General features: G+C 43.1%; 1 protein-coding gene, 1 long non-coding RNA gene and 1 pseudogene across 2 annotated transcripts; 1 reads left to right on the top strand and 2 right to left on the bottom strand.

Moving 5' to 3' along the window:
- Nucleotides 1-120: 120 nt before the first annotated feature.
- Gins3 (GINS complex subunit 3) lies at nt 121-11085 on the bottom strand. The gene is made up of 3 exons (XM_021170580.2): nt 10825-11085; nt 6937-7170; nt 121-2021 (listed from the first exon to the last, which is right to left on the bottom strand). The coding sequence occupies exons 1-3, from the start codon at nt 11008-11010 to the stop codon at nt 1791-1793; spliced, it is 651 nt and encodes a 216-aa protein (XP_021026239.1). The 5' UTR covers nt 11011-11085; the 3' UTR covers nt 121-1790.
- On the bottom strand, nt 615-1094 carry LOC115031720 (annotated as a pseudogene).
- An 8105-nt stretch (nt 11086-19190) lies between the features above and the next one.
- LOC115031767 lies at nt 19191-22375 on the top strand. Its single transcript, XR_003837429.1, has 3 exons — nt 19191-19455; nt 19757-19851; nt 20690-22375. It is a non-coding gene; the product is annotated as an uncharacterized LOC115031767 (long non-coding RNA).
- The last annotated feature ends 946 nt before the right edge of the window (nt 22376-23321 follow it).

Here is a 23321-nt window from a genome sequence, read left to right as displayed (position 1 = left end):
AAGTCCTTGTTTTGCTGATTCCTGGCAGCCAGACAGTTAGTGACAACACATGTACAAAACCCATCATTTATTTAGGATGAAAGTCGAATGATAAAAGACAATTTTATGCTAAGACAGGCATTTTAATGCATGTCTTTTATTTTTTAAGTTTCCATTAAACAACTGTGTTATCTGGACACCCAAAGCTCTCCTTAATTACAATGAAGATATTTTTCAGTGGTCACACCAGGGGCATGACCAGTGGTGTGGAGAAACTGCCCACCAGACAATCCAAAGGGCTCCAGGAAAGGAGACTTTTTTTATTTAGCTTATGGTCTGGGAACTTGTCCCTCTCAGTTTGGTGCATGTTTAAAGAGACTCCCAGTAAGTGGTCAGGGGTCCTCTTTGCATTAAAGCTGCAGTATTTCCTGGAGAAAAAATTAATGTAAAAGAGTCTTCTCTACTAACACTTGCCAAGCTGTTTTTCAGCAAGGGCTCTTCACAACCTGTAAGCCCCTGATGCAGTTATACAAAGGTTGGTAACCATCCTTTCATAACTATTTTGCAATTCCTAACACCTCCCTGATAGCTTTCCTTTCTTTCTTTAAAGAAAATCACTTTGCAGTCCAGATCCTTTATTTCTATTTGTACATTAGGCTATGAACTCATATGGGACGGGCTCCAGCAGCTCAGGCTCCTTTCCGTTAGTCCTCACAAAGTGTGCTTCTCTGGGTGGCGCAGGCTGACATTTCAGCTGAACCAGGCACCCTTCTCTTTGGCTTCCTTTTTCTTCTGCTCGTTCCCCTTCACCCGCTTCAGGAAGCTGTCTCTGCTCTTCAAGTGCTCAATCCGCACATTGGTCCTCTTAGCCAGAATCTTGCCCTAAACTTGCTTGTTTACAGTGATGCCCACCGCATGCTGGGTGACATCATAGACTCTTCTTTTTTTTTTTTTGCTGTGGTAACACTTATAGGACATTCCTTTTGGACAGTGCCCATTCCCTTGATGTCTACAATATCACCCTTCTTGTAGATTCGCAGATATGTGGCCAAAGGAACAAATCCATGTTTCCTAAAGGGCCTGGAGAACATATACCTCTTTCCCTTTGTGTTGGGTCATTTTGGCAAGTTACTGGAAGATGGCTGCCTGGATAGTTTTTCTAGACAGGGAATGGAATGAGTGTGCCAGCGCTCTAAAGATCCCTGACAAACACAAGTACATGGCCCCTCTGAGTAGACTGAAGGGATGTGATTCTAGTTCAAAAGCCCTGAATACAGGGCACGAAAGCTCAGTGCCTTCTCCTTTCTGTTCTGCTATTCATCTGACTTTCCACTTTTCTCCCCAATTTCCTGTTTTAAAAACTGGGCTAAGTCCCAGCAGGTAAGCAGCATGGTGGAGATGCTGTCCTTTGTCCAACCATGAGGAAGATAAGGCAAATAAGCTTAAGAGAAAGTTGTGAACAGGCAGAGATGACCCACTTTGCAGCCAACGAGACCAGACACCCGAGGAATCCGAGTTCCAACTTGACTGTGTATGCAATGTGTCTGTGCTCCTTGCTTAAAATGGAGTCTGGCTCCTCCTTGGCTGCATTCCTGAGCCAAAAGCCTATGCTGTGAGGATAGCAGGTAGCTACAGTCCAGAAGACCAACAGGGTCAAGGCCATCCACATCCGCCCCAACCAGGTAGTTCCAAGCTTTGAGACTGGTGAAGGTTAAAAGCCCTGAAGCAATACACATTTGGTCTCCCATGAAATTAACTGGTCTTATCAAGGGCACAGAGATAAATCCACAAGTTGCAGTTCGGTTCGGCTTTTAGTCTTCCATATTTGTGAATTTCCTTTTCTTATAATTCTGGACGAGGCTGGAAGCTGTAATCTGGGAAGCTTGTCCTTTTTCCCAACTCTGAAAGTCATTCAGACTTCTCTGCCCGGTTTGAAATAAGCCCCTCTCTGTCTCATCTAACCTGGCTACCAGCGCCGAAGTGTCTTCATTGTAAGAATTCTGGGAGGAGTCCATGATGCGGCGGAACCGTCCAATAAAAGTCTGAAGAAGAGGAAGAGAATCAGGGGCACCATCACATCCCATAAAGCCAGACACATTGAAAACCTTTGTTAATTTACTTTATAGGGGAGATAGGGAACATATGTGACACCATGTGTGTCCAGGTTAGAGGACAATGTGGGAGACACAAGTCATTAGGCTCAGCTGCAAATGCCTTTACCTTTCAAAGCCATCTTGCTAGCCCTATTTTTTTTTTTTACTGGAACACTTGAAGATTTATTTATTTATTTACTTATGATCTCACGATATAGCCCCAGTTAGCCTAGAACTCAGAAAAATCACCCGTGTCTGCCACAACCGTCTATGCCCTTATGCTACACTTGGGAGATACCTGAAGTGGGTTCTGGGAACTGAACTTGGGTCCTCTATATGAGCAGTGTGTGCTCTTAACCACTGAGACTTCTGTTCGGCCCCTATACTGGACCAATTAGAAAGCTTCCAAGAATTTGGTCTCAGGACTCACCCGGAAGGCTTGAGTGTCTTCTACTACTTAAGAAAGCCTTTTCTTCTCCTACAGTAAAATAGGTTGTTATGGAAACCCAATGGATTGTTATAAAAACCATCGAAGTAACATATGTAGAGCACATAGCGAGAGGCTGGCATATAGCAAGCCTCTGAAGAAGCATTACCTGTTGTTATCGGTAAAAAAAAGACTGCAGGAATTATAACCAACAGCTTTCAACCAGAGGGGATTTTGGATTTAACCGAATTCAGTTTGTTTTTTCTCAGTCTAAGCACAGGATGGAGATGTGTAAGATCAAAGGGTATCATTTTATCACTGGGCTCTGAACGAAAACCACAAGCCCCTACTCCAGTGTCTTCATCTATCTCACAGCTAAATATTCAATCTGGAAGCAACTATGAAACACGTAAAGGCAGTGATGGAAATAGAAAACACACAACTCACTTAAAAAAAAAAAAAAGGAAACTTTCATTCAAGAACAAGTCCTGGGAGTTGGACTTACTGGCCCAGCATGTGATGCCTGACATTTGAGGCTGAAGATCCCAAGCAGAGGCCAGCCTAAAATACTTGGCAAGTTACAGGCCATGCTGAGGAACTGAGACAACCTACCTCCAACAAACAGAAATAAAAAGCCCACGTCTTAGTAAAACAATCATGCTTTCCTCTCTTGTAACTTTCTATTCTAGTGTTTCATGAATTTGAGTTCAACTTTCTGCTCTATAGGGTACGTATGAGCTTTTTTACTGAATGGATAGTAATGTTCCCCACCCCCTTCTCTTTTAATTTTGTGATCTCAGGCCGCCACAGAATAGGCAAGATTCAAATTTTTTTCCTTTATTTTATGGTGTATAAGTTGCAGGGAGGCCACAAAAGGGTACTGGATCCTTCTGGAACTGGAATTATAGAAGGCTGTGAGTGGGAATATGGGTGTTGGGAATCAAAACTAGGTCCTCTGGAAGAGTAGCCAGTGCTTTTACCTGATACACCATCCTCTCAGACCCAAAGTTTTGTTGTTATTTTTAAGACATGATCTCACTATGTGACCATGCTGGCCTTGAGATCCGCCTGCCTCTCCTCCTGACTACTGAAGTTAAAGGTGTGCATCATCACACCCACTAGCCCAAGTTTTTGCTTTTTTGAGACAGGTTCTCATTGTGTTGCTGAAGTGCCCATGAAAGACAGAGGAAGACATTGGGTTCCCTGGAGTTACAGGCCATTGAGATCCACCCAACATGGTTGCTGGAAGCCTAACTCAAGCCCTCTGCAACAGTAAGCTCTCTTCACCTATAAGTCATCTCTCCAGCCCTTGAGCCAACAGTTCTTATAAAATTAAAATGGAAGAATTAAAGTCTTTTGACTGTTTATTGTTCAAGAGACACAAAAGATCATTTTTTTTCTAATATTAAAATAAATAAGAAATTAAATTAGGATACACCATAAATGATAACAATATTATGTTAACATTGTTTTGTCCATAAAAAAAAATGTATGTAGTTACAGCTGAGTGAGAATGTCTCCTAAGGGCTAACATATTAGAACACCTTGTTACTCAGTTGGTCTATTGTTTGGGGGGAGTCTAGAAGGTGCGACCTTGCTGGAGAAGTATGTGACTGTGGGGAGCTTTGAAATTTCCAAGCCGTGTGCCCTTCCGACTGCTCTCTCTCTTTGTGTTTACTGTAAGGATGTGAGGTTTTAGTTTCCTGCTCCTGTCACCCTGCTGGCTGCTGGCTGCCATGATGGACTTATCCCTCTGGAATAAAAAACCCCAAAGAAACCCTTTCTTCTATAAGCTGCATGGTCATGGTGTTTTATCACAACAGAATAGTAACTATGGTGCTGCTTATTAAATATTAACTGACATGGCACTACATCTTTTTTTACTGTAACTGTGATTTTGATGTTATGCTACATTTTGTACATACGAATGAAAAACTGGTGTTAAGACAGGCCATGCAGCTTCAGTAATCACAGGTAGAGTTAATGAGAGAGCCATGTTTTAACTCCAGAAGACGGATCACAAACGGACAAACAAGTAACTCAAGTATTTCTGAAAGGAACTCCAGTCCAGACTTGCAACTCGGCCAGAACAGTTTAACCATGTGCCTATCATGTATAATCTACCACCATCTTTCTTTTTCTTTTTCTCAATTTCCTGATGGTTCCAATTTTTAGGAAGAAAATAAAAAAAGGAGTAGGCAGGTCATATATTTTTAAAAGGTATTAGATAAGAGCAAGAAGTTCTGGAGTGCTACCATACTATAAAGTGGCCACAGATGGTTATAATGAACATTTCAAAATGCAAAAAGAAAGTACTTCAATTTTTTTTTTTTTTTTTTTTTTTTTTTCCCAAAAAAAAATGCACCCCAAGTTTACATTTTTTTTTTTTTGTTTTTTTTTTTTTTTTTTTTTTTTTTTTGCCATGAAAAAATGACTAAGGGTCTGGGAAGGTGATTTGGTGAAGCACTTGTCATGTGAACATGAGGATCTGAGTCTGAATTCCCAGGATTCCCAGGACCTACATAAAAGCTGGGCACAGTACTGCACATCTGTAATCTCACTGCTTCTATGGTGAGATGCGAGTGGAGACAAGAGCCTCCCGGGAAACTCACTGACCAGTTAGACGACACAGTCAAGAACAGCGAACAACAAAACTGAGACCTTGGGAGGTGAGGACTGACACCCAAAGTTGTCTCTGACCACTACATGTGTGCCACAGCAAGAATGTACCTACACTCACACATTTAACACAAACACACATAAACATACCATACACACACGCAAAAGAATTAATTTTGAAGAGACAGATAGGTTTAACCTGACATACACATTACACAATGTATACATGTATTAAAACATTATTAAGGACCCTGTACTTCTGTAAAACTTTTTTTGTTTTGTTTTGAAACCAGAGGACAATTTATTAAGTCTGAGTGAAAAACAACAGGGAAGGCAGGCTGTAGATCCTGGAAGCTGCCTATGGGAGCAAGATGGAGAAGAGGAAGAGAAAAAGCCATGCCATTTGCAATGAAAGTGGGCAAGTAGCTGTATGGCTGACAGGACTGCAGAAAGAGTAAGAGATCCTAGGGTGCCAGGGAAAAGATGCTTAGGCTTTTCGGCCAGTATTGGAAAGAAAAGGATCTACCATGAGAGAAGCGTCTGGGAAAGACAATTATATATTAACTTATTAGGGGGCAGTTATCCCCCCTTCTCCTTAGCATGCCTTCAGGTAAACAAGCTTTCCTCTGGGGTGGATGGACTCCTGGTCAGGTGACTGACAGACGTTGGATTAACTGTCTTTCTTTTAAAATCCAGTATCTTCTAGTTATTGTTTGATAATTCCATACATGTAAACAATGTATCTTGATCATATCTACCCCTAAGTTCCCCTTTCACTCCTCCAGGATATATTATGTAAAACCTTTATGGGTTTTATTTTTGTGGTGCTCGGACTTGAACTTATGGCTTCATACATAATAGGTAGGTACGGGACCACTCATCTTCATTCCTGGCTCAATTTAAAAAAAAACTAGCGACATGCTGTAAGTGTAGGTCACCCTAGAATGCCAACAAACCACGTAATGGATCGTACACTTCACTAAGTGTGAGGGCTAATCCTAGTTGTCAAGGTGACTGGATTAGGAATCAACTGAACTGCAAGCTGCTAGGCACTCCTAGGAGAGATTTTCTTTATTTGAAATAGTAAGACCCACCCTAAGCAAAGGCAGAGCCTTCTGATGACAGCTCAGATAAAATGACACAGAGGGAAACTGCCCGTCTGCTTGCCTTCACTCTTGCTGGCAGCCAGCAGCTCTCCAAGAATCCTTTAGACCTTCAGCACCAGATGGGGACTACAGAGACATCAGTCTTGTGGACTGAGCAACTACTGGATTTTAGTCTCTTTGGTGTGAGAAGCCTAGTATAAACTAATTCAATATATCCCCTTAATAGCTGTCTTTTCTTCTCCACTTTTTATTGATCTGAGAGCCCACCGGTGCTTTTTACATTTCTTTTTTATTTTTTGAAATAGTCAGCCCTAAAAACATACATATAAGTAATATTATCCAGACTGAGAAGGTTATATTTAGGAACATATATGTATATACAAATATATATACACATGCAATAACAATTAGTGAAAACAAAAAGACTAAATTTGAATGAGTGGGGAGGGACATATGGAAGGGTTTGGAAGGAGAAAAGGGAGGGAGAAATGTTGTACAGGGAACTGAACTTGGGTCCTCTGGAAGAGCAGTACGTACTCTTAACCACTGAGCCAACTCTCCAGCTCTAAGTCCCCATGTATTCACACACACACACACACACACACACACACACACTCACTCACACCTTTAGAGAACCCTGACTAACACAAGGGATAAAAATGCCACCACAGGCTCCCAAGATATGTACAGCCCAATACTACACACTACTTACCTTCAGCAGAGACTGGGAAATATCTGCATTCTCCGGACTGTCAAAATGCAGGAGTTGTGAGCCAAACCCATAGAAATGGGGCCCCATTTTGTGGAGGTCCACGACATTAGCATCTGCACTGAATACTGTCCTCCATCCCTCTTGGTACATCTTGGGAAGTTCCACAGAAAGGATGCGCCGCTTGTGGTCAAAGAGTCCTTTAGCCAGCCACAGGGGAAGTTCAAGTTTTGTGCCCTGCGTCAGACAAGAACATAAAATTGAAAAACAAAAGGCACAGTCAGTGTATGTGAAAAAAAGAAGAAAAGGAAATGCATATTGTCTGAAAAATACTGTCTCTCCTACTGGGGAAGTGACTGTGAAGTGGTCTGAGGAAATGAACCTTACACTTACAGTGTTATTTACATTATTTTAGCAGGGACAGACACTGTCAACCCGGTGAACACGGTGTAAATGTGGAGAGGCCAGAGGCTGATGTCACAATGCCTTCCTCAATCACTTTTTAATTTGGAGAGTGCGCTCTTGCTGATCTGGTACTAGCTGTTTTAGCCACTCTAACTGGTCAGTCAGTCAGTGGGTGCTGGGGACAAACCAGTCGACCCCAGCCCTGCTACTCCTGGAGTTAGAGAGAGGCACAGTCATGCCTGACTTTTTATGTGGGTGCTGCAGATCCAGACTCAGGTCCTTGTGCTAATGCAGCAAGAACGTCACCCACTCAGCCACATTTTCCAGACCCTTACTTATTCTTTGTTTGTTTGGTTTTGTTTTTCAAGATGGAGTTTCTCTGTGTATAACTTACTTTTTCTTAAGTGGTCTGTTACTCAGCACACCAGAACTCCTTAACTCTCACTACAAGGTAATACCTGCTAACCAAGTTCCTGCCCCACTTTCCCAGCCTCTACCATCACTATCCTACTCTCAAGTTCCATGAGCTCAGCCTGGGCTGAGGATTTACGTTATGATCTAATAAAGACAGAAAATAAATCGTAACAACAATCAGCAAAAACATGAGTTCTCTAAAGTAAATGAGTATCTTTTTTTTTTACTTTCCTTGAATATTCTCCATCTATGGTAGATAAGCTCTTGCTGGGTGTCTGCTAAGCACTAAGTACCAGTCTGGATGCTAGTAGAATAGAATAAAATGAAATTAGTCTGAAGTCAGGTGGTGGTCTCTTTCCCCACCCACCTCCTGGCTTTGGAGATGGCAGAAAGGGTCAATGTCTATGTTCTCAAAGCCTTAAAAGAAATGTACAACATGACAAGATGAGATGACATGATGGACCAGAAATCTATAAAATCTATAAAAAGGTACAAAAGGGGGCAGGGAAGATGGCTCAGCACATCCTGCTCTTACAGAGATGGAGAGTTCAATTTCTAGCATCCATATCAGGCAGCTCACAGTTGCCTCTAACTACAGCTCCAGGGGGATGTGACTCCTCTGGCCTCTATAGGCATCTGCACCGATGTACATACATCTATACAGACACACACTGATACACCCAATTAGAATAAATTTTTTCATATGCAAAAACAACTGGATTAAAGGAAGCCATGGAAAATTTTCATCTCAAAGGGAGAACTATCGTAGAGGGAGGGGCAACTTTAGGGGTAGAGAGGTAGAGCAGGACACAAACATCCCAGGGCCGGAAATAAACAGCCCAAGGTTGCCAGGAGGCCAGGACTTGAGTGGCCAAGGTATTAGAAGGTAGGAAGCCGGGTACTTAAAACTAAGTAGCAGAGTAATTAGGCACTGACTTTAATGTAAACTAAAAATATCAAATGGAAAATTGCAGAACTAAACAATAAGACAACTTAAGAAACAGGTGGTGGTGGAACTCACAGTTCCCTGCCTCAGCCTCTAAAGTAGCCAGTATTACACAACTGGAGCATCAGACCCAGCTCACTCTGCCTATAAAGAAAGACGAAGGCAGGTGCAGGGGCATAGAATGTGGCAGGAGAACAGAGTTCAAGGCACATATCAAAATCAACATAAGAAGCAAACTATGAAGTCTTATATCTATGAGTGAAATTAAATGTCATAAAAAAATATCTTCAAACCTAATTCTGTGCTGCAGAGGAATTCCAAATACTTTGTGTAGACACTATCTCTCAAACTGGAGCAAGACAGCCTACTCCTTCAGAGTGGCTATATATAATAACTTCCACGGAGTATGGCAAACATAACAAACACTACCTCAGCCTGGTAATCAGAATCTACAACAGAGTCAACAACACTAAGTTGGTATGATGCAGTAAAAATGGAACCTGACCCCTGTGATCTCTCCCAAACCAATAAACCAGTTTGGTCATGAGTAAAATATCAAGCAAACTTTATCTGTTATCATATCCAGAAAACTGTCATTAGATACAACCACAACAAAAAGGCCTGACGATAGCTAAGAAGAACCCAGAGAAATATAATAGCTAAAAATTATTCTTTAATTCTTTTTTTAAGATGCTAGACTAGAATATTAGGTAAATTAAGAAAATAAGACCCAGCCGGGTGTGGTGGCGCATGCCTTTAATCCCAGCACTCGGGAGGCAGAGGCAGGTGGATTTCTGAGTTCAAGGCCAATCTGGTCTACAAAGTGAGTTCCAGGACAGCCAGGACTATACAGAGAAACCCTGTCTCGAAAAACCAAAAAAAGAAAAAAAAAAAAAAGAAAGAAAAGAAAAGAAAAGAAGACCCAAATCTAGGCAGGATATCTTGTTCAGTAGAGTGTAAGAGCTCAACTAAATCCTAGTCAGATAGTGGTGACACACACCTTTAATCCCAGCACCAGGGAGGCAGAGGCAAAAGGATTGCTGAGTCTGAGGCCAGCTTGGTCTACAGAGCCAGTTCTATGTCAGCCAAGGCTACACAGAGAAACCCTGTCTCAAAAACATTAAAAAAAAAAACAAAAACAAAAGACTCCTAAATCTTTCTTTATGACAATGGGGAGCCAATAAAGTTGACACTTGAGGTAGAACTCTGTGGTAGCATGCTTGCCTGGCATGTGAAACGCTCCAGGATTCACCCCCAGTCCTGGAATATTCTTCAAAAACATGGCAGTCGACTTTGAAGAGTCCATTTACAAAGGACTGTGAGGTTGAGAAGCAGCCCAGGAAGCAAAAATGAGCCTTTCTGTTGTTGAAAAAGTCAAAATGTGGTGTTTTACTTTGAGAAAAAGTACCTAGAAATAGACAAAGACAAAACTGAATACCCTTCTAAACAAAACTTAAAGGACCTAACAGGAAATGAAAGTAACCATTGCAAGTTACGCTCTTGGGACAAACTCGTACTTGAAGCCATAGAGCCCAAGGTTCGAATCCCAGTTCACCATTTACTGGAGGACCCTGGCTTTGTTAACCCAGCGTTTGATAGGTTTATGGGAGGGCAAATGGCTTCATACGGGGAGCTGCAGTTGCCATTTTCAGTGCGACACTGAAAATTGTTATGAGCAACCTTTTACCGAGGACTGCCTCGGTTAAGCCAGCACGGACTTACTATGGAACCCTGGCTGAGGTACTCACTCTTTGTAGAATCGCCTAAGTGAGAAGATGACAATTTATCCCCCATCACAGACCCCCATCCCCTGCTGGACAGTCGGTTCTCAGAAACAGGCTGCAGACACTGTCATAATTGTGCCGAGTGCGCATGACAATCTGCAGTTCCCAGACTTCGAAACTTCAAATAAGTTTTATGGAAACCATGAACAGAACCAAGAGACCCTGAGATGATGGGCTGGAGCCAATCTTTCGGCGTTCGCAAAGCCAATGACTTTGGAAAGTCTGAAGAAGAAGATCGGTGGCGGGAGCGCCCTCCGAGTGCTGTGCAGCTTCCCGGGACTCCCGAGGACTCCCTTCGCCTCCAGATCTTGGAAACCTCTGCCCTGCCCGGGCTCGCCTCACCTGAGGGAGTGGATGGTCCGGCTCGGAGCCCGCGCCTCGCTCCAGGAAAAAGGCTCCCAGGCGCGGCATGGGCGTCTCAACGCGCACCGGCAGCTTCTCCTGCGACATCAGGATGTCGTCCAAAGACAGGAAGTTCTCCTCCGGCCCCAGAGCGCCCGACTCCACTGGGAAATACGCCTCGGACATGGCAGCTCGCAGCACAGTCAGGGATGAGGAGGGCGCGCCACCTCAGCGAACTGGGGACGGCTTCAAACTCGCTTTCCCGCGTCGCACTCGCCAGACCCGAGCAGTCGATTTCGGTGAGCCTGCGGCCGCTCAGGCAAAAGCAATCAATAAGGTCACAGATTGGGTCCAGTGTCCCCGCCCAATGCGGAAGCCCCGGATGAGTCGGCCGGAAGTCCTCCTGCAGCTTGTAGACTAGGCTGGGGAAGGTACCTAGAAGCATGAACATCATTGAAGGGACAGCATGTGTTTGTACTAACTGAACTGTGCTCATGCAGCCTTTAAATACACACACATAAAATTTAAAAACATCTCTGGGGACTCAAGTAATATCATTTTACACTATGTATTCCAGCCCTCATTAATCCCGCTTTTATTACATTTTCACTGGTAGATTAATTATTGTCTTTGAAAACAACAGAAGAAACTAAAACGCAAGCACTAGTCCAAATGTTTAACTGTGTGCTAAGTTACAAATTATTTGTCGTATTTTGGTCGGGTGTAGGTTCAGGTGGGGTGGGAGTCTAGATGGAGTGGTAGATTTATATATGGCTGGAAGATCGGAAGTTCAGGGCCTTGCTCTACTGTCAACTGGCAAAGTCCTCGTGTGGTGATCAGTTTGGATTCCTGAAAGAGGAAACTAGACCAGTTTCCTAGTCTTTTCCCAGCCACTCTGCAAGCGGGAGCTCCTATATCAAATGCCATCACAGGTAGAGTACCTGAGAACAAAGGAAAGACCACGGTTGCTTGGTGCTAAATTTGGTGGTACTATTCACACACGAATACAGGTTGAGGCAGATTGTTGCGAGATTTGCTACCGAATTTACCTACTGTAGGAGGGCATTCCTGAGGTAGTGGTTTGTGAGCAACACAGGAAAGGGGGCGAGTATGCCTTTCATCTTTTGCATTCTTTTTTAGTTCTGAATGAAATAATTTGTTAATGTATTTACATAATTCACTACATTTAAGCAATAGCCTTCTAAATATGGACTAGAACTTTACATATGCTAAGCAATAGTCACTTGCTTTTTCTTGCCAAAAACACTTGTATCACATGAATGCTTGAAGCATTTACACCACTTTCTTTACTTTTTAGTCCTCTTCTTTTAACAACCATTGCTAGTCAGTTTAAGACATTTTATTCCAGACAGCTACTTTAAAAAGTTGCACTAATGTCAAGCATGCTGGCACATGCCTAGAATCCCTGGACTGGGGAAGCCAAGGCAACAGGATCTCAGGGTCGAAGCAAGACCAGGTTATAGGGCAAGGCCTTATCTCTAAAACAATTATGACTAATGTGCTTGTTGACAAGAGCGGGTCAGAAGCAGACCCAGGGTGTGAGCTAGGCATGTCCTGTAACTACTGGCAATTTTCTGCATGTATCCAGTTCTTATATACTGCTGCTACCCAATTCACAATGGTTCAACTCACAATCTTTTACTTTACAGTGTTAACAAAAGCTTATTTATATAACCATGCTGAAATTCTCAAAACAGTATTCAATAAATACCACGAGATGTTTCACGTTTTGTTATAAAGTTGGCCTTGTGTTAGATGACTTTGCCCAACCATATGTTAATGTGTTGTAAGGACATTTGAGGCACACTGGGCTAAGTGCTGATATTTTGTAGGATAAGAGATCAAATGGAAGAGATAAAAATCAAATGCCTGCATTCCATCCAGAAAGCTGAGAGTGGATTTTGTTAATGACCTGGTGACCTTTTTACGGTCTGTGGAGGCAGACCTCACCCCTTTTGGTATAGAAGCAGACCTCCCCCAAATTCCCCAGGATGATTATCCCAGACTCTGCCCTCCTAGACCATTACCCATCCTTACAGAAGATGTCACATGTACATTATGACCTGCTGACCTCTATGATGTCTTGGTCAGAGACCACACTAGATTCTAGGCCTTTCAGATATGAAACCCACCCTCATGGTCACATGTACTTTGTAAAGGAGTTTCTATGTGGTCACACCTTAACCTTTATTGTGCACCTGGAATTGGACTGACTGGAAGCTTTTCCCAAACTGTACTGTTTAAAATATGCTGACAATGAACCATCTGCATTAGACTCCCCGAGGTGTGGTCCAGGTTGATGGAGGTCAATCTGCACTGGATTTTCATTCTTATCTCTTTTTGTGGTTGGGTTCCCTGTCACCTATAGGAACCCTGTCTGCATGGGATATATGTGCACACACACATGCAGATATTTACACACATACACACATACATACTGCATACAAACAATATCACATTAAAAATTAAGTAAACATAGCTGATAGTGATAATGTATACTTTTCTGCTGAGAGGGAGATATGATAATAATATAGTTTAGGGTAGAAATATTAATTCAGATAACTAGGAGCAATATGGGTCTCTTGCTGCTGAGGACAGTAAGCTACTTTTGGGTAGAAATAATAAAAAGACTTAATGAGTTAACATGATAAAAAAAAAAGGTATCACTTTTGTGCAGGGATCAGAATATTGGCTCTAAATAAAACACCATGTTAATACTAAAGGGATCCAGATGAAATCGGATGCTCTTGGTTTTTAACTTCTTGGCTGCTGCTGAAGCTCTCGACTACTTGTGTACTGTTCCCCCATTTAGCCTTTCCTCTTCTTAAGCTATGAAACAAGAGGCTGGAGAGGTGGCTCAGCGGTTAAGAGCACTGACTGTTCTTCTGAAGGTCCTGAGTTCAAATCCCAGCAACCGCATGGTGGATCACAACCATCTGTAATGGGATCTGATGCCCTCTTCTGGTGTGTCTGTAGGCAGCGACAGTGTACTTGTATATATTAAGTAAATAAATAGATAAATAAATAAGTGCTATTAAACAAGTAAATAAACTAGAACAAGTGAAATGAGTGACAGTTTGAGTTTATGATGCTAAAAACAGCCAATCCTTTGGCAGAGTGGCACATGGCTTATTGAGTATGCATCTATCTATGGCTTACATCCGAAGAGCCAAGAATGCTTTTAAGCCAACTAATCGATAGACTAGAGCTGTGCTGAGAAGACTTTCCATCTACTTATAATACCCACGTGGTACTCACTGTATTAGTGACACTGAATTTCAGAGCTGCCTTCTGACATGTGTCTGCTGGATCGCTGAAAATAGACTAGTGTTTCCTGTGGAATCATTTTAGAATTGCAGGATCTTAGGGAAGCAATACTTAAGATGACAGTGAACAGACAGGAGCTGCATTATCTGTCATGGCCTAAGTTCAGAAGCCACAGCCTTTAGATATGCAACATCACAAGCAATCCTGGTAAGTGTGTGTGTGTGTGTGTGTGTCCCATGATGAGGATTGAACTCAGGATTTCATGCATGCTGGGCCACATCCCTGGCCCTAAATTTGCTTTTTATTTGTGTTTTGTTTCTACTTCATTATTATTATTATTATTATTATTATTATTATTATTATTGAGACAGGTTTCTTTTTAGGTATCCAAAGCTGAAGAACTCATTATCCTCCTGCCTCAGGCTTCAGAGTGCTGGGTTTAGCGATGCTCATTACCACAGCCAGCTCAGCTGGCTCCTTTGAATGCTAGAGCTTTCTAAATTCCTTGAGTGGGAAGTTGTAATACAGGTGAAAAAAATCCAAACCTAGGGAGTGTGGAGGATCTGTGGGTCAGGAAAGAAGGAGAAATGCTCTGGGCTCCACCCTTAGAGTCTGGCAGGGTTTCCTTGCCCTGCCCCCTCCCCCATTCCCAGTCGCTTGCCCATTCACAGAAGTTGCCCTTGCCTTCACAGAAGCTCTAGTATCTGATCACTCTCATCAAAACGACATGATTAGCTACATCATCGACACCTAAGAACTTACAGTTTGAACCTCAAAAATAATGGCAAAGAATCTCCTAAAGCTTTAAATAAGTTTGTGAGGTTGGCTGGGGCCACGTTTAAAATCATGGCTGCCTGTGGGCTTCAAGCTGCAGGTTGAACATCTTCACAAACCTAGTCCAAAGTGTCGATTAGTTCTTGTCATGGTTTGACTATGCTTGGCCTAGGGAATGGCACCATTTGGAGGTGTGGCCCTGTTGAAGTAGGTGTATCACTGTGGGTGTGGGCTTTAAGACCCTCATCCTAGCTGCCTGGAAATCAGTCTTCCACTAGCAGCCTTCAGATGAAGATGAAGATGTAGAACTCTCAGCTCCTCCTGTACCATGCCTGCCTGGATGCTGCCATGCTCCTACCTTGATGATAATGAACTGAACCTCTGAACCTGTAAACCAACCCCAATTAAATGTTGTCCTTCATAAGGCTTGCCTTGGTCATGGTGTCTGTTCACGCAGTAAAACCCTAAGACAGTTCTCAAGTGGATTTTTACATTAGCTGCCTGCCTCATCTTGCTTCTGTTCATAACCTCTTCTTTGCAGGCACTCTCACCCCTCAGGGCTTTGCTGCTGTCAGTCTCCCTGTCTGGACTGCCTTTCTCCTGCATTCCCACGAGATTGATTTCTTCTGTTTTTTTTTTTTTTTTTTCTCCAAGTCCCTGGATCAATGAAGCCTTCTCTATATACAGTTCTAATTCTTTTCCACTCATACTTGATATTCACCTGCTATACTTTCAATGTGTCCCCCAAAGGTGCAGGTTGGAACTTACTCTTCAATGCAACAGTGTTGGGAGGCATGTAGGTCACAAGGGCCCTATCCCCTTGAATGGCTTCATGAGTGAATAGAAAGGATTGTGGGCATGGCTTCTCTTCATGGGAGGACATAGCTAGAAGGCTGTCATTAGTCCCCGTGAGCTCTCATGCCCCACGGGATCCAGAGCTGTGAAAGAATACATTTCTGTTCCCTACAAATTTCCCAAGTCTGTGGTATTCGGCTACAGGACACAAAATTGAGTGACACCTCATCTCCCATCACTCTCAATATACTGTGTATTTTCTATATTTATAGTACTTTGGATCCATTACTCTTCCCAGAGTGTTAGCTCCACAGGGGTGAGGACAGGGAGGCTTTTTAGTCTAACCTTATCCCTGTATCCCCACTGCCTGGTGTATTTTAGGCATTTAATAGCAGTGGCTCTTACAGCAGGGAAACCTTGAAAATACAGAAACCAGGGGTTTAAAAAAATGTTTTTCCAAGATATGGAAAAAATGTTTCTCAAGTGTTTCTCTAGACCTGAGCTGAAGCCATAAAGAAGTCCACTGATTGAGTTTGGCTAATTTTGACACAGTTGAACTTTAGATGTAACTGTGAGCAAGAGAGTACTTCAGCCAACGCTGACTACAGGTGAGAATGCCCTTTCTCTCCGATGAAACATCCCCAGCATCCATTTCCACCGAATTGGTGTGCAGCTTCTGAATTCATCAGCCCCAGCTGGTGTCTAACCTCCACCACTTGATACACCTTTTGACCGCCAGGAAGATGGACATCCAAGCCTGTAAGATGGAGTTAATGATGTAGCACGGAGAACTGTGGTAAGGACAGAACAAATGTGGTAAGGACAGAACAAACGAGCCAATTTGCATGGAGTTCTGCTCTCAGGATTAGGCCCATAGAAAGTGCTTGAAAGCCAGCTGTTAACTGTGTCTGTTCACTCCTGTCTCTTCAATGCGACAAATGACATCTGGCATACAGCAAGCACTCACTGAGGGCTTGTTAAATAGTCGCTATCTTTTGTGACTGTCATTCCTTTAGACTCAGCTACTCTTCTTTCCTCTCCAATTCAGGTTTCTCAGTGTATTTGAAGGTGAGAAGTTACTGTTCAACTTTCCCCCCCTGCAAATTATCAGGTAGAATTTACCACCTATTAGGAAGAATTACTGTATTAAGGGTTTTTTTTTTTTGTATTGTAAAATTACAGTGCTATGTTTGAAATCTTATTATGTAAGGTTAATGGATTAAAATCAGTGGGGCTCATCTTTACATAATGCGAATGTTCTTTTGGCTGAGCTATTTCTTAAGCCCCTGCTCTAAAACGCCTTCCACAAGATCAAAATAAATTGATGGGCATGATTCGACCTTCCACGTGGGTAGTGCTCATTTTAGATTCTTCCCACGGCCTTCAGCAGAACTAATGAAATTGTAAACCCGTCTTATTTATTCAGGGAGACTGTGTGTCACCCCCTTCATTTGACAGAGAAGCAGCTATTGCTATCTCTATAACAGAGGTGCTTGTTCAGCCAACTTTTCCTTTTCTCTATTTGTAGTTTCACACACACACACACACACACACACACACACACACACACAAATACATTTCTTAACCAATCCTATAGCTCCATCTTATTGTGGTAATGTATTGTATAGTTTAATCTTTTCTGAAAGGAGAAGGGTGATAAGCAGATTCGTTTGTTTGAAAAGAAAATGGGGGAAGGCTGCTTTAGCTCATCAAGATGTTCAGTCGCTCATTTCATGCCCCGGGGCTCAACCGTGGGCACAGGATGGGATGGGTGTGACAGTTCTGGACTGTTAAGGAATCTGTCAGTACCCAGAGTAATAAATGGTAACACACGGTAGTCACGGCAATGAGATTCAAGTCCAAAATGATGTGGAGGCTCAGAAGGGAACGTGAATTCTAACCTAGACGTGAACATGTTTATAAATGCTTTAAGGAAAAACCATCAGCTGGTGAGATGGCTCAGCAGGTAAAGGTCACCACTTGTCACCACGGCTCACAACTGAGTTCAGCCTTAGGATCCCACTTGGTGGAAGGGAGAACCAACTCCTGCAAGGTGTTCTTTGACCTGCACGTGCATATTGTGGCACATGTGCACACACACACATAGACAGACAGACAGACACACACACACACACACATGCAAAATAAATAAATAAACATTTAAAAAACGTTTTAGAGAGGCCTGGTGGTAGTGGTTCATACCTTTAGTCCCAACATTCAGGAGGCAGAGGCAGGTGGGTCTCTGTGAGTTTGAGGCCATCCTGGGCTACAGAGTGATTCTAGGAGAGTCAAGTCTACACAAAGAGATCCTGTGTCTAAAAAGTAAACCAACAATAACAACAAATGTTTTAGAGAAAGATGACTAGATGAGGGCCTGATAGCAAAAGTAGAATTTTTGCAGCAGGCCCCCAAGTATGAGGAAGGGCCATTGTAGAGCCAAGGATCAACCTGGAGGAAAGACTGAGACTACAAAAGTTTGGAAGAATGCACTTCTGTAGCATAAATTTTTTGCAACCTACTTTTAGTAAGGGTTCAATCTCTCCTCTAGCCCATCACACAACAGAGGTAGTGGAAGAGAAAGGGAAGTGGACCTGATCAGCAATGGTTCTTTGGGGGTGAGCTTGATCTTCTTTGCAGCAGTTCAGTCCTGTAGCGAACATCAAATATGGTTCAGCGTCTGCAGACCAGTCCTCTAGACAGGCAGGCACCAGACACAAACCAGCAGCTACAGTTCAATCCTGAAGGAACTGTCAGGCTCACCAACCCGCCTGAGGAGACCGCTGAAGTGCCAAGCTGCCACAGGAACCTCACAAGCAGTTCCTTGGCAAGTTTCTCTCAATGGTGCCATTACCACAAGGTGAGCTCAACAACACTACGTAAGGGGAACCAAGACGTGTGTGTGGTTAGCAAAGAATAGTGAGGTGGAGCAAAGCAAACCAATGCTCAGTGCTTGCCTCCCCTCCCCCCGCCACCTAACTGTCTGTGAGGTCATATTTATCCTTAGGGTCCATTCACATGTTTGCTATATCAAAACATCCTTTCGCCCGTATCTGCTTCAGCAAGACATCCTTTCACCTGTGTGGCCCATCATTTGACATAACAAACTTTCTAAAGAAGCTAGGAGCTTCTGCTCCACACTTCACATTCCAAGCCACCTGTTCCCACTGCTTTGCATGATCCTGACCAACAGAACCATCATGCACGTGACTGTCATGTCATTTCTGGTGTGTGTGTGCACACACATGTTCATGTATGTTCAGGTACATATGTTTATAGAGTCCAAAGGTCAATGGTGGGTCTTTTCCTTCAATGCCCCTGTCCCTTGTGTTTTGAGGCAGATCTCTCATTGGGATCCAGGCCTCTCTGCTTCATCTAGGCTAGCCTGAAAGTTCCAGGAAACCTCCTGTCTCTGCTCTCCCACCCAGATGCTGATAGAAACCTGACTTTTTCTATGTTCTGGCCCTCATGCGTGCTCAGGGAGCACATCACTGACTGTTTCACTAGCTCCCCCTATGGTTTTACATAACAGGAGAATCTAACACTAACTGCTTTAGCTAACTTGAGGATTTCCAAAATGCTTTACAGTTGAGCTGAGGACATGGTTGGCTGAGCCACAAAGATGCCCCTGAGGATCTATCTTTGCTTCGGTCTATATGTGGTCCTCTCCCATCTGTGTCTCATTCCCCTAAGGACACAGGCTCGCTGCCAATTAAGTCAGTTCTATATGCTTCCAGCCCTCCTGCCCCAATGTTTCAATCAAGACTTCTGAGAGAGGTCAGTGCCTTCCTCCACAGCTGGGCCAGATTCGCAAAACCTTCTCTAAAACCCCGAAAGACGTGGGTATGGTGGTGCATGTCTGTAATTCCAGCACTGGGGGGTGGAGGCAGGTGGATAACAAGTTCAAGGCTAGTTTGGGCAATGCAGTGGGATCCTTTTCTCATATCAAGGGCTAAGAATATGCAGTAGAGAGCTTCTCTACCACAGTGCAAACCAATAAATTCCATCCCAAGTAGGTGGGAGTAGGGGTGTGGGACAATCCTAAAGGATTATCTGATAGCTCTTCTCGGTTTGACAGCAGTGCTCACGAGACTTCTAAGAAGCTTCGCAGGGGACCCAGGAAAGAAAAGACTGGTCCAAAGCCTAAGCTTGATATTGCCAAGGGACTCGTGTGTGAGTCAACTTTTCCCATTACTATATTTTAAATGCCAGAGACAATCAGTTTACAGAGACAGAAGGTTTATTTTGGCTTACACTTTAGAGATTTGTCTACGGCAAGTTGGCCTTGTTACTCTGAGCCATGGTAGCTTTGCATCAGGGCAGCAGATCTTAGTGAGACAAGGCTGCTAACTCCACCATCAAGCCATGGACAAGAGGGAGAAGAGGGGCTGTGGTCTCACTATATCCTGAAGACATCATTAAGAAATTAATCAAAGGAAATTGTTATTTGAGTTGGGCATACCCCAGTAACCTAAGATGCCTCTATAGGCCCTACCTCTTACAGGCTGCAATGCCTCTCAGTAGTGCCATAGGTAGGGACCAAATGTTCCACAGATGAACCTTTGCAGGTCCCTAATCCAAACTACTGCAAGGAGGTGTGAAAGACGGTGTGAATTTTCAAAAGGTTTATTGATATTTTATGTGTATGACTGCATGTTTTGTATGTGTGCCACATGTATGCCTGGTACCTGAGAAGATCAGAAAAAGGTGAAAGAGGTCGCTTAGAACAAAAACCGCCACGTCAGTGTTGCATACTAAACCTGTATCCTCTGTAAGAGCAGCAAATGCTCTTAACTGATAAGCCATCAGGGTGTGAATTTCGCATATGAGTAAAAGACAGATCGTCTGTGGCCAGATGGTGAACACAGAAGTTTTAAAAACATAGCTGCCATCATTCGAACTGGGGTAAATTTGGGCCACCTTGGAACATGGATAGCGTTGAAGGTGAGGTGGATTCTCAGGCCGAGGTTACTGTAAGAGGTGATTGCATCTTCTGTCCTGTCCCCAGCAGGTTCACCCCAGAGTTGGGAGTGATCATGTAAGATGCCACATGCTGGAGGTGCCTGAGAGACAGATTCCAATGAGCAGATTCAACGGATTCCACACTTCTTGCCATCCTAATCCAGGTGTCAGATATAAGAGTGACGCCGTTTTGCACCCTTCATACCTGTCCCCCTCGACAGTGCCCACCAATGACTTCTGATGTCACGGAAAAAGAAGAATGGCTTGCCTGGACCCTACCAGAATTTGTGATCCACAAACTCTGAAAGAAAATTTCACTGGAGATAAGAGTTGACAATTTTAAGCCACCAGAGCTCTAGAACATATATATTTTAAAATTCCTAAACCAGGCTGAGTGGCCCAGCACTTTAAGGCAGACAGATTGCAAGTTTGAGTTTGAGGACAGTCTGAACTACAGCATAAAACACTGTCTCAAAATAAAAATCTTTTCTATAGAAAACTGGGGTAAAGCTTGGCCTTCAGAAACTCAATGTTATGAGGGGTGGTGGTGAGGTCTGTTTAAAGAGGTATAACAATCAAACACAATGATGAACCAGCCCTCTTTGCTTCAAGCTCAAGAAAAAAATATTGATTATCAATATTTTTCAGACATTGGGAGATTTGAACGTGAACTATTTACTACACAACATTTTAAGGAATTTATGGCTAATTGTGTTCGATGCCCTCGTGACTTTGTAGTTATGGAGAACAGTGCCTCTTTCTAGGAGAACTTCCTGGGGTAATTAGAAATCAAGTGTGTTAATGATGGAAAGTTACTTAACAGTGGTCAACCAAACAATTAAGGTGGGGAAAGAGAGGAGAGGGGGAGGATATTATGAAAGATTGTCAGTGATTGGAATCTAGTTCTGGGCAGATGGAAGCTCACTATATAATCCTTTCAACATTTGGTATGTGAAAGTGTTCACAGTAAAAAGCAGAGAATAAAAAATCAGGGAAAATAAACTTATAAAAACCATCTTCAGCATCATTAGTCACCAAGCATATGCAATTAAAGCCAGAACACTAGACTGGGGACATAGTCAGGCATACGGTGCTTGTTTGACTACCAAGCACTGAAAAGAGGAAAGGGGAGAGGCAGTCCCATCCACCAGGATGACTAAAGGATTAAGAAGAGGAGGACAGACAGGCTGGCACAGCTCTGAAGCAAGTAGAACTCCTCCACAGGACTGGTAAGAGCAGGTGGTGGTGAACCATTGTGGAAAACTACCTGTAGTATCTCCCAAAGCCACCACACCAACCCTGAGACTCGACAGTTCACCCTCCTAAAGTGGTCATCTACGTTCTCATCCAAAGGCATTTATAAGTGCTGCTGAAAATAACTACAGCTATGTGAGTATACATGACTAGGACAATGAACAAGTCAATGCATCTCACAAGGAGGATGAATCGTTACCAGTGTTAATATTCGACTTATGAGAGTGTATAAAGCTCTGTAAACTGAAATACTGCACCTGGTGGAACAGGCAGGTGAACCTAGCTACTCGGGAGGCTCTGAGGCAGGAGGATTGCAAGTTTAAAGTCTTTTGGGGGCAACTGAATGAGACCTGTTTCAAAATAAGGTTAAAAGGGGATAGATTTCAGAAGTAGAACAAAATCTGTGCTAGTTCTTGTAATCGTATGTGAACCAAAAGTATGCTCACTCAAAGATTAATTACAAAGCAAAGGAATGAAACAATGAAAAATGGTGGCTGTATATCTTTAAATATGCCTGTATTTGCACGTGATACTTCTGGAAAGATACTAGTAAAAATATTGAAGCTGTGGTTTCCTCTCTAGAGTCAAGGGAAGAGAGCACAAATATATTTTCGAAAGCTTTAAAATTTTAATTTGTGCCTCCACCTTTTTTTTTTTTGACTTTTAAAGCCCTAAAATTTTTTTAAAAAATCAAATGTGAAATTTGAAGGTTTTGCTTTGTTTTGTGGGGTGTGTTTGTTTGTTTTTCTGTAAAGGCTGAAACAGGAGCATACAAACCACCAGTTTATTTATGTACCAAAAAGAACATGCTCTCTCCATTTGGAAAAATCAGGGCTTTAACTTAGAGGCAGGGAGTGAACCCTGGGCAGGTGCCAATCTTGTGCATGACCCTCAAAAGATCACCCGAATCCTGGGCACAGTGGTGTGCTTCTGTAATCCTAGACTGGGGCAGGAGGTTCATGAATTAGCAGACAGTTTCTTGCTAAACAGAGAGACACTGTCAAGAGAAGGAAAGGAGGTTACCCAGTTGTCTCATTTTGTAAATTCCTTGTGCATTTTGGCCTCGCCAAACCCCACAACAAGGTGCATTTACCCACCTTGGGTTGCTGATGTATAGACAGCCCAGAGACTCCACCTCAAGCTTTCCAGCTGGCTCCCCAGAGAGCCTTTATCTTCTAAAACATCATCACATAGAACTCGAACCTCTAAGTCGCTCCTCAGCCTCAGCCACATGGTGTTCTTATGTATTAGCACCTGATTTGGAGGGTGCACTGAAGGGAAAGTGGAGCCATGCTTCCACAGGGAACCCAGGAACACCCACCCGTTTGAGTAATCCAAGCTTTCAAGTACAGCTACCCAGAGCTGTGGGGTCTTTGGAAATGTGGACCACACTGACCACCGTAAAGGCAGGCAATGCCAAGTCATTA

This window comes from Mus caroli, chromosome 8, assembly GCF_900094665.2.
Source record: "Mus caroli chromosome 8, CAROLI_EIJ_v1.1, whole genome shotgun sequence".
In the NCBI taxonomy this organism is placed as follows: Eukaryota; Metazoa; Chordata; class Mammalia; order Rodentia; family Muridae; genus Mus; species Mus caroli.
This window is presented reverse-complemented; position numbering and strand designations above follow the sequence as displayed.

What these genes read in the sequence shown, in the direction of transcription:
- Gins3 (XM_021170580.2), bottom strand. Translation starts at nt 11,010, where the DNA reads ATGTCCGAGGCGTATTTCCCAGTGGAGTCGGGCGCTCTGGGGCCGGAG. An exon ending in CGGACCATCCACTCCCTCAG is followed by an intron (nt 7,171 to 10,824) that starts GTGAGGCGAGCC and finishes TGTCTGACGCAG; the next exon opens with GGCACAAAACTTGAACTTCC. An exon ending in TTTCCCAGTCTCTGCTGAAG is followed by an intron (nt 2,022 to 6,936) that starts GTAAGTAGTGTG and finishes CCTCTTCTTCAG; the next exon opens with ACTTTTATTGGACGGTTCCG.